This window comes from Aegilops tauschii, chromosome 4 (genome assembly GCF_002575655.3).
Source record: "Aegilops tauschii subsp. strangulata cultivar AL8/78 chromosome 4, Aet v6.0, whole genome shotgun sequence".
In the NCBI taxonomy this organism is placed as follows: Eukaryota; Viridiplantae; Streptophyta; class Magnoliopsida; order Poales; family Poaceae; genus Aegilops; species Aegilops tauschii.
Window position 1 is genome coordinate 4,790,880 of NC_053038.3, and position 12,035 is coordinate 4,802,914.

General features: G+C 45.9%; 1 protein-coding gene across 1 annotated transcript; it reads right to left on the bottom strand.

The window, feature by feature from the left end:
- Window positions 1-11,187: 11,187 nt before the first annotated feature.
- On the bottom strand, window positions 11,188-11,691 carry LOC109749237 (uncharacterized). Its single transcript, XM_020308209.1, has one exon. The coding sequence runs from the start codon at window positions 11,689-11,691 to the stop codon at window positions 11,188-11,190; it is 504 nt and encodes a 167-aa protein (XP_020163798.1).
- Between the last annotated feature and the right edge of the window lie 344 nt (window positions 11,692-12,035).

Here is a 12,035-nt window from a genome sequence, read left to right on the forward strand (position 1 = left end):
ACACCAGAACACGCGGCCAAGGAGGTAGAACGCGTCGAAGGGGTTGGTGAAGTGGGCAAGGATAGCAACCACAACCCCATTGTGGATGACCTCCTCGACTCGGTACATCCTTGGAGATCCCCGAGGGAGGTCCCCGTAGCCGACCCCAAGGAAGAAGTCGGTGAACCCCCTTGCGCCCCTCCACCTTGACATCGCCCACACACGAAGGGTGCTCTCGACGTACACCCCGGCGGGGTAGAGCATCTCCGGCACGGTGGGGGGGGGGGGGAAGCGGTAGGTTGGCCTGGTGTACTGCATGGCTGCGGCAGGCTGGTTCTTGGGGCTGTTTGTGGTGAAGAAGAAGAAGGGCAGGCGCAAAATGCAGGTGGGAGAGTATGGGAGATGGATGAAGGGTGTGAGAGGAAGAGGAACATGATAGGTGGCTTAAATAGCTACCGTGGCAGTAATGGGGTCAAATGTGAACAAATTTTCCACCCACCGCGCCATCGGGAGTGTACACGCGTGGGAAACTGTAGTGTGAAGCAAAATGCAAAGTTTAAGTGCTGCCCTATGTGCCGTCGGTCGGGTCAACCGGGTACGGCTCTGCGGCGCGTGCTCCTTCGCGTATGTGCACGCATGCAACGTAGGCTGAAGCGGACGCATGCATGCAACCGCATGCAACGTAGGCTCGCTCAGGCGCATGCAACGGCGGCGGACATCACTCGGTCCAACGGGTGGGCTTCTTTACACAGCCCAACGACACGCATGCATGGCAGCCCACCCTCGAGCGCAGAAAAGAAAACAGGCGCAGAAAAAAACGTAAGTATTGTATGATTTATCGACGCGAAAGCCCTAGATAATCCTTAACGTCAAAAAGCTACGAAACTTGGCAATAATGCTAGTCATGTTGGTACAAGGTTGTTGGTCCACTTCAAGGATGTTGACAAAAACATGCTTCGAGACGGACCCTTCCCGTCCCGAAAGGCCTCCCATGAAGCAGGTTCAGAATGACACCGAATTTTGCCAGGATGTAAGTCCAATGAGATCAACACTTGTTCATGTTGGCCAATGTGGCACTGACCGTCGAAGGAGATAAAGATTGATACTTGTTCATGTGGGCCCATATTTTTTTTTACATTTGGTGTCGATAAACACAAAAAACAAACATGACTATATGCTTTTATGTCTTCACCCTCCCCAATTTGTTGGCCAACTCAGCAGGTTTTTCCTTAAGATGCCACCTCTGTCTGTAAGCTGCAATTGCTGCGGTTTTGGAATGCTGGTTCTCTTTCCTGCAAAACGGGCATTTATAGAGACCGTTACACCGGTACACAATCTTTGCAGCCATGAGCCACTTCAAGATTTTCTTTCTGAAAGCTTCCCTCAGCTGTAGGTAGTTCTCCCATTCTTCCAAGTCTACAATCTGGTATTAGAAGAAAAAAAATCTCATGCCAGCGAATTGTACATTATATCAAAGGCCGGCATAAATGGATTGTTTTTTCTTTGTATTGGTTTCCTAAAACTTTGGTTATATGAAAGACTTGCATAAAATGGAATACAAATGATCCATTCATCTAAATTTGCAAACCGATTAATCAAAAAAAGGAGAACAGTACGATTGTCTATATGAATAGCGAGGAATAACAAGAGAGCAATTTCTAGGGTTAACCTCGAGAAGGCAAATTCTAGGGTTAATATCTGCAGACACTAACCGATTCGTCGTTGTTGGTGCTGTGTTGGACCAGCTGCGGCTGCGAATCGGCGGCGATGACGTCCTTGTCGACCAGTTCCTTCATGGGGTCCACATCCGCCGCACGGAGCGCACCAGCCACGCACCCTCCCCCGGCAGGTAGGATCATCCTCGCCGGCAAGAATGTGGACTTCTTGGCGGCGGCGAGTAGTGGGCGGCGACGAAGACGTGGGTGGATAGGCTGAGGCGATCGAACGCTGGAGGCGGGAGCGAGATTTGGGGAGTGAAAATTCAATTTGTTTGGGAGAGAGAGGTCAAGGCCGCGCACAATTCGTCACTTTTGAAATTTAGGTAGAAACATGCACATATACGGCATCGTGCACACCCAGAGATTTGCCCGAACCAACCAATAAACCAACCAAGTAAAGAGAAAAAGTGAACAATGTCGGTCCACAAACGTGGCAACATAAACCGAACACCAAAATAGTGTGTTAAAAAAAGCAAAATAGGAGGGACATTTTTTTTTTGCGCAGTACTACTAAATACTAGAAGGGAGAACTACTAAAAAAATACTAGAAGGGACAGTTGGCACATTTAATTTCGCATGGCATCTACTAGCTTTTTTGTTCATCGCTAGCTATGTTGTACCGATTAGGTAAAATGAATGGATAATTATTAAACCCTAGCTATTGTCAAGGTTTATTGGTGTGTGTCTATGTGGCCAAGTGTGCTTGCACGGTGTGGGTCCAGGTGAGTGTGATGCACGCGACGGGCCTTTGTGGTTAGGGCCCACATGAAGCGGCACCGAATTTTGAGGAAGGTGAAGGAACGAGCCCCACATACCGTCCGCATGCCGGACTTGTTCCCTCCCATTGGCTAGATCCAACATGCGATATGGCCTCGTTTACACTTACCCCGGGTGAGGGTTTATGCATGCCCATCTTGGTGTTTGACCATACCCTTCATGGGTCATATGATGAGACCACGCCAGGCCCCGTGATGCACCGCCTAGGCACAAACCGGGCGCGTTACCTCTCGGTAGCTAGATCCAAACCATGCACCCCCGCTGTTTAGACCCAAGTGGAGTAGAACCTAGACACATGACCCGCGACACTTGTGCCAGCCCCCGAACCATGCATCCCCGCCGTGTAGACTCATATGTGGCCATGTGTGCATGCATGTTGTGGTTCCAGTTGAGTGCGATGCACGGGACAGTCCTTGGTTACTAGGTCTAACATCACGCGGCAACGAGATTTGAGGCAAATGAAGGAACGGGCCCCGCACTCCCTTCACAGGACGGACACATTCCCACTCTGTGGCTTGATCCAGCATGGGATATGGCCCCAGTTGCCCACAGCCTACGTGAGGGCCTGCGCATGCCGCTCTCGATGTTTTACCACACCCTCTAGGGGTCGTATGATTACACTTGCGCTAGGTCCCGTGAATTTTCGGCCCCTCGATAATTTGCATGGATTATAACGGCAGCTGATGAGCATCATAGCCTAGAGAACGGCATCGAGGCCACCCCTCCCTTTGGTAGCATATGGTGCATCTATGGACCAAAGAGCTTAACATGGGGCTTTCATCCCAATCCTTGCTATGATTTCATGTGGCCGCCGTAGATCTTGAACTTTCGATGTTACAACCCTAGAAATGCGGTAAATGTCCCGAATATGGGAGGGAGGGGGGGAGAAAGGCCACGCAATAAACGATACCCATAATTTTATGTTTGTTTTATCTGGCAAGACAAACACGTTTTTTAAAATAAGGATTTTTAGCATGTTTTAATAAGGATTTTATAATTTCACATTATAAGGTGCTTATTTTTTCCTAAAACAAATGTGTCGTAAATGCACAAAGCTCCACATTGAGCCTCTCACCATCACGTTCACGTTGAACTCACCCTAAAATGAAAGAGAGGTAGATCGAATCTCCCCACGGGGGGCAACCTCCACCTAGTAGCTAAATATGGTTAGTTGAGAATTTGTCCCCAAGTCGTTTTTTGAGGCAAAATCACATTCTTTTTTTCCTCCAATATTGTGACGAAATACATGGAAGAAAAATCGTGGGAGGCACGGTGGAACGAGTGCACCTATTTTTCCCCTCCAAAAGTGCACTAGTTGCCATATTGCATGTGAACGTGTCACCTGTACAAACAATTGAATTGTCGTTTTTATTTTGTTAACAATTCCTAAATATTGAATTTCAGCATGCACCTACCCCATGTTAGTTAGGTCAAATTTGTTTTATCCAAGCTCCACCAGTGACCGTGCAGATTCTTGTACCATGCACGTGCTGCTCCGGGCCTCTGGCGTCCGGTACCGGACAGGGGAATCTAGATGTGATGCAATACAATTCATGTTGACCCATATCATGCACCCTTAGCCAACCAAGCCGACAACATGCACCGCTAGCCACCTCGATCTAGACCATGCGGTAGTGTCCACGATGGGCAAAGATGCTCAGTTGGACATGTTTGCTGGCACTAGTGCATGATGCCCAATCTCGGTGTGCAAGACGGGTAGCCGTGTGTCGCTTTGACATACTTGGCTTACGGAGGGAGGGACTGGTTGGGGAACTAACGAACCGAGGTGGGGTCAAGGGTGGATGGATGGTGTGGGTCAACTTGGGTAAAGGGGAACGGTTTGAGGCCATTTGAACAATGTATGCCATGGCTATGGTCATGAGCTACCTCACTTGCCTTACCACGAAATTTTTCATAAGGGGACAGTGTAAACCTAAAAAATTTGAGTTTTATTTTTGGATATCCTGTTTGTTACATTTATGGCATCGTGTACAACAAATTTGGGGTTATTTTGGAGATGGTCAAAAAAATCACTTCATTACAGACGGACCGTTTGGTCTCACTTAAGCGAGTTTTTCTAACAAGGTGGTTTTTTCGACCACATCCAAATCACCTGAAATTTTTTACACATGATCTTTTCATAAACATAGACAGAATTTGAAAGTTTTCCAATTTTTTTAGAATTTTATATAATTTATAGTGGCTTAGTGAAACTCAGGTACATACCTCTGACTTTACCTTAAGGGGACAGTGTAAACTTCATTATTGCTGAATTTGCTTTGATAATCATGTTTATTACATGGATGTGACTGTGTAAAAAAATTGGGTGATTTGGAAAAGAAAAAGCCCAGCAACTAACAGGAGATATCAAACCCCACGGCCTGCATACGACTAGAAACCCAACCATATGGGCCAGGATGCAGGCCCGTGGGATGTTGACTTCTCCTGCTAGTAGGCCCCACACGGCATACACAGAAGTGGACAGGGAACGTGCTATTTCAGTGAGAGAGGCTCATGCAATTGGTCTCTCAGCCGCGTATATAAGTAGGTGCGTGCGCGTCTCGCTTGGCGAGGTGGGACTAAACTCCCACCACCCGTCAGTTGCGCCCGATGCGTCTCAGCGTTGGGCCAAATTTTGTTGGGCTGTCCCAGGCGAACCTCACCCGCGTGCTGGACCACGCGTCCCTGTAGATGGTTGGGCTGGCCCATCATGTAAGCATATCCTTTTTCTTTTTTGTTTTTCACATATTCTCTTTAATTTATTATTATATAGTTCTAAAACAAAGGTTGTTGTAAACGCACAAAACTCCTTCTTCAGCCTCTCACCATCACGTTCATGTTGCACTCACCCTAAAATCAAGGAGAGGTAGATCGAATCTCCCCACGGGGGACAACCTCCACAGAGTAGCTAAATATGGTTACTTCAGATTTTCTTCTCAAGTCGTTTTTTGAGGGGAAAATACATTTTTCTTTTTTCCTCCAATATTTGTGGCGAAATACATGGAACAAAAATCGTGGGAGGCACGGGGGCTACCTGTTTTTTCCCCTCCAAAAGTGCACTTGTTGCCAAAATGCATGTGAACGTGTCATATTCCACATTTTCCTTAAAACATGTTGTACACCTGCACAAACAATTGAATTGTCATTTTCATATTGTTATCAATTCCTAAATCTTGAATTTCAGCATGCACCTATCCCATGGCGTCTCATCCAAGCTCCCACATCAACCACACAGATTCTTCTACCATGCATGTGTGTTGCTCCGGCATCCGGTACAAGAGAGGGGAATCTTGATTCGATGTGATGCGATTCATGTCTACCCATAGCATGCACCGCTAGGCAACCGGGCCGACAACATGCACCGCTAGCCGCCTCGATCCAGATAATGGGCAAAGATGCTCAGCTGGACATGTTTGTTGGCACTAGTGCATGATGCGCCAATCTTGGTGTGCAAGACGTGTAGCCGTGTGTCGTTTTAACATGCTTGGCCTACCGAGGGAAGGGACTCATCGGAGATCCAACGAACCGAGGTGGGGTCAAGGGTGGATGGATGGTGTGGGTCAACTTGGCTAAAGGTTTGCGGTAGGTGTCTACGTGGCCAAGAGTGCATGCATGGTGTGAATCCAGCTGTGTGTGATGCACTGGACGGGCCTTTTTGGATAGGGCCCACATGAAGCGGCAACGAATTTTGAGGAAAATGAAGGAACGGGCCCCGCACTCCGTCTGCATGCCGAACTCGTTCCCTCCATTGGCTAGATCCAGCATGCGATATGGCATGCCTTCCACATAGCCCACGTCATGGCTTGTGCGTGCCGCTCTCAGTGTTTGACCACACCCTTCATGGGTTATACGACGAGACCACGCCAGGCCCCGTGAAGCACCGCCTAGACACAAACCGGATGCATTACCTCTTGGTAGCTATATCCAAAGCACATGCAGACCCACCATCTAGACCCACGTGTGGAGCATCACGTAGACGTTTAGACTCATACGTGGACATGCATCCTCTTGGTAGACGTTTAGACTCATGCGTTACCTCTTGGTAGCTAGATCCAAACTGGACTCACACCACTTACGCCAGTCCCCGAACCATGCATCCCCGCCGTTTAGACTCATACGTGGACATGTGTGCATGCATGTTGTGGGTCCAGTTGAGTGCGATGCACGAGACATGCCTTGGTTACTAGGTCTAACATCACGTGGCATCGAGATTTGAGGCAAATGAAGGAACGGGCCCCGCACTCCGTTCACAGGCCGGACGTATTCTCTCTCGATGGCTTGATCCGACATGCGATATGGTCCCGTTTGCACACAACCTATGTGACGGCCAATGCATGCTGCTCTCGATGTTTTACCACACCCTCTAGGGGTTGTACGATGACACCACACCAGGTCCGGTGAATTTTTAGCCCCTCACGAATTTGCATTGATTATAACGACAGCAGACGGGCATCATAGCCGTAGAGAACGGCTTCGAGGCCACGCATCCCGTTGGTAGCATATGGCACATATATGGACCAAAGAGCTTAACATGGGGCACTCATCCCATTCCCTGCTATGATTTCATGGTGGCCGCATAAGATCTTGAACTTTCAAAGTTACAACCATAGAAATGCGGTAAATGTCCCGAATATGCGGGGGGGGGGGGGGGGGGGGCGAGAAAGGCGACGCAATTACCTACCCCCATTATTGAAGTTTGTTTTTTCTGGAAAGAAACAATTTTTTATAAATAAGGAATTTTCAGCACTTATTAATAACGATTTTATAATTTCACATTCTAAGGTGCATTTTTTCTCTAAAACAAAGGTGTTGTAAACGCACAAAACTCCTCCTTGAGCCTCTCACCATCACGTTCACGCTGAACTCACCCAAAAAGGATTTCCCTCTTTTTTTACGATTTTCCTTTGTTTTTGTTTTTTAGACAAAAGGATTTTGCTTTGTGTTTTTTATTAGTAACATAGGGTTTTACTTTGTGACTGGTAAGCGGCGTGTGGGCCTGTTTGGTTGTTTCTTTACGAACTGGACCCACGGGCCGTTATTTTCTATGCTTGACACGGATAGGGTCCGTGTCATCACCCCCATCGCCCACACACCCCGCCCCCCTCACCCCCACCCTCCCCACAAACCACCCCGCCGCGACCCTGCCGCCTACTCGCCTGGCCGCTCTCGACGGTTGGAGCAGAAGAGCGCGGAGTGAGATTGGGAGGCCGCCAGCAAGCACCTAGCGACTACCGGCGACTAGGTGAAGTGAGAAACCCTAACTTGTAATCTTCGACTTCTTTGTTCCTTGTTGTGTTGCCGTTTCGGGAGTTGGATATGGTTTTCAAAGTCAGAGATTAGATAGTTAGGATTTTTAAATCGGAGGTTAGGTGGAAGGCGATGCAGAGATTGAAGGAAGTTTTCTACATCGGTGGCTAGCTGGGTATTTTTTTCTAGGGTTTCGGTATTCTAGGGTTTTCATAACAATGAACAAGTGCAGATGCATAACACAATAGCAGCAAATTTCAGCAAACAGACTTTTAAAAACTTTAAAAAATATTGGCCTTGTGCAGTGGCGAATCCAGGAAGAAACCAGAGGGTGGGCTCAAAACTTATAAGCTGGGCTAGTGGATTAAATTCCTTCTTAGGCCGAAATTAGGTTGGGTTTAGTAAGGCAGCCATTTACTTGTAGTCCTAGATTGCAAGTCAACTAAACATTTCTCAGAATAATATTTACTGCAGTGTTTTTTTTGCAGAATATGAAATTTTGATCCAAATATTTGTATCGTTGTAGGGAAATAACAATAAACTCTTAATTCTGTTGCCCAAATTAGTTCATATTTTAAAGATTATAAATGTGAGGGCGTACAATATATCAGAGTTTTTAGGAATTATTATAGTCTTTATTTTGTGTGGTTATGTAGTACCAGGAAAAAGTGAAGTAAGTTCATTTTCTCCAACATGACAGACAAGTGGCTAATTGAGTTGGTTACCCTGATGATCCTTCGTCCGTCCAGAACAGATTTTCTTTTCTTTTTCAAGGAACATATTGTTGGATGCGGATGTATGTAGATGGGTTGTATGTTGAAGGTGTGCGTGTGTACATTCGGGTGGGCCGAGTAACAGCAGTAGTAGGATTTATGTTTTCATAGGACTTTTCTCAGAGATTACTGCTCAGTCTCAGACACTATCTCAGTTGTGCTACAGAGGAGGAGGGGCCAATGCCGCGCGTTGAAGCTCGGGGTGAGCCCATGCTGCCGGTCGAGGATGAAGAGAAGGACATGTCTGAACAAGCTATGGTGCGGCGGGCACGCGCTGCGTTGCGGGGTTATGAGGAGTGGAGGGCGAGCCACCCGCTCAGTTCAAGTGTATGATTGTTGATTACTGATGCAGTATCTTCGTTGATTATACTGTATGATTGTTGCCTAGTGTGTTTACATGCATAAGCCCTTTTCTTAAATTCTCATCCTTTGCTTTTCTTCATTTTATTTTGTTTACACAGGTGGTGTGCATAACCTGTCGACAGGACTGCAACAGGGCCAATGCTGATGGGTTGACATTTACCATCAGGCTAGATGGGGACACTTCAGCTGTGGTATAAATAATCATGTCAATTTTTACTTGTATTGTGTTTGTTCCCCTCTACTTTGAAGATTAACAAAATGTAGGAAATAAATAGCAATTAAATTCTACATCTACAGATCGTGCCATGCTACGCAAGGCACCAGTTCAGCGCCATCCCAGACAGTTCATTGTTTTTTCAAGCGAGAGGGAGCCGCATGTATGATTTTGGCATGTACACAGGGAATTTAAGGGCGATCATCTGTGGTGAAAACTGGTGCAGGTTTGTTGAAGACTTCGACCTGCGAGAAGGCGACCTTGTCTCCTTCGATTTGACTGAAGACATTCCTATGGTGTACTGCTGCAACCTGCCAAGGACATGCGATCAAAATGAAGAGCGTAAAGATCCTCTAGAATTAGCTGTCATAACGAAGGGAATTAATCTTACGAAGCAAGAGGAGCGTAACCTACATGACCTTTTGGCGATGAAGAAAGGTTATATAGGTGCATTTTTTGTCCACCGCTTCACCAAGTCGAACATAGCAGGAAAGACGATTGTATGTTTTTGGTGTACTAGTATTTTCTATTGTATGCAATTTTCTTTGTTTTTTCATGGAGAGAAAGTTTAATGATATGCTATTGTAGCTGATACCAGTGAATACACTGATGTGTGTTTTTACATATCCTTTTGTTTCCCATAACTAAAGATTCTTATGTAATATATGTAGATGTAGCTGAAGATCCTTTTGTTTACTGCTCCTTCACATATTTGATAATTTTTCTTCCTATGACGGTGCATACAGAGATTACCGGTGAAAGTTGTCGACGCCCTGAAGACCCCAGGAGATGGGGAGATACCGGGAGATGGGCTTGCTGGCATTCGTCTGTGCAAGGACAGTTTCATGCCGGTCAAGTACGACAAGTGTGATGATGGCCGCATCATCTTCGGCAAGGGATGGAGTGATTTTGTTGATAGTGAAGAGCTTAAGGTTCATAAAGCCGTTCTTTTCGGTTTCAAGACCACCACCCGTGAAGATCTTCAGATCGAGGTGGTTATGAACATGCTGACCGAGGAGCCACAAATGTAGCACGACAACGCAAGAGTGTCCTTTACACTAGGTATAGTGCGAAAACTATTTTGATAGCAGTTATGCATCTATGGGGTTACGTCTTCATGATGTCTTGGGTGATGATAACTATGAGAGGAGGACATGTTGCAGTTAGAGTAAATGCTAGGATCAGGACTCAAAATAGGTCTTTCACAGGTGGTTGCTTTATTGGCTGCTGTTTCCCTGGCTCTAATCATGAACGATGGTAATGCAAATGGAATCGTTAAGGGGGTTTCATTAATATTTTAAATCATGGAGTTAAGATGGTAGAACTACCTATGAGTGTTTGCGTAGGAGATGCGGGAAGGGCATTAGTTGTGTTCTTGACTCTTTGGCAATGCAGGAATAATGTGAGATTACAAAATAAATGGTATAGTGATCTTATGATTCTTGTTTAGCTAATTTGCTTGTGGATCATGGGATGGTCTATATTGCAGATGAAGGTGGTAAACAAAGAGGTGCTGATGTTGGGAGCAAAGAGGTGCTGATGGTCTATATGCGCAGGCTAGAGCATGTAGCAGGTGAATTGTACAGTTCCTCGCAAGTGTGGAGTCACAGGGTACTGCGGTGTGGCCTGCACATCTCTGCCGTAGTTTCATTTTTTGGACCTTCATGTTAAGTCTGGCTAGGCTTGCTACCATGTATGATTTGTGCTGCTAGTTGATTACTTTAGTTTCTAGCTGTAGTTTGTATCAGGGGCTTGAAAGACCATGTGGTTTCTGTTAATGGAAAATCAGAGGGGCGACTCTTCTTTTGATTAAAAAAATGAACTTTCTCTATGCAATTAAAAAAATAAAATTTCTCTATTCAAACCCAGTTGAGAACAGTATTCATTATAAATATGAAATAATCTTTTGGTAAAAATGGCTATCGCATTATGTATCATAGCTAGCGAAACCGAAACAAAATAAACGTCTTAAGTATAATATCTCGTGAACGTGGATCAAATTAGGCAAGACAGCTAGAATAAAGGATGATTCAACTTGCAGGAAATTTGAACTTACGACTTACTAGCAGTATAATAAAGTTTACAGACTATCAGCTAGATAAATAGAAGAAACATTTTAGGTTGATTCATTCTTCCTTCCGGACTTCTTTGACCGCCTAGATGGTTTGGCGAGATGCTGGCGCTGACTCTCGAACCCCTTCTGGAAGTTCAGCAACCGCATGGATACGTCGTAGGTGGCATACACATCCATGGAAGCATAATAGATGTTCTTTAAGGGCAAGGGCGCTTCTGCCCATATATGGTGGTCATCTTCTATGAGAGCGTCCTTCATCTTGTTGTAGCTGTGGTGGATGATGGAACCAGCGTAGTCAGCCAAGCCATACTTTGGCTTAATCGTCACTGGATCAGGCACTCTCCACATATTCTGGATATCCACAAAGTTTTGTACCACCAGACCAACATGCTTGAGTTTTTTCTCGTCATTGTTGATGTCCACCCCAACAAAGGTGTACTCCTCGTCGAGCAGGAAGGCGGCAAGCAGGTCGAAGTGCTCATCAGCAACGCTTATGTGGTACACGAGGACGTAGATGACAACGCATAACTGGACCCCGGCCGCCATCTGTGTCGGACCACGAGGCCAGGTGTACTCCACATCCAGTGCAACTATCTTCTGGTCGTCGTTCCGCAGCTAGTATTTGAATCTGCCAATGCAGTACTCAACACTGCTAGCCTTGTTCGTGTACTTCACACAAATTTCGGTATTTCCATCTGCCCTAGCAGCATAATCATTCTCGAACGCCATGCCGAAGGACTGTAATTGATGAAACTAGTATAAGACATGAAGCATGACAATAACATGATAACAATAAGCCGAGATGAATATGATGGCAGATAGTATAGGAATTCTGGCGCTATTGAAAGTTTATGTAAACAAGTGCATGAACAATTTAAACTAAACAAGTA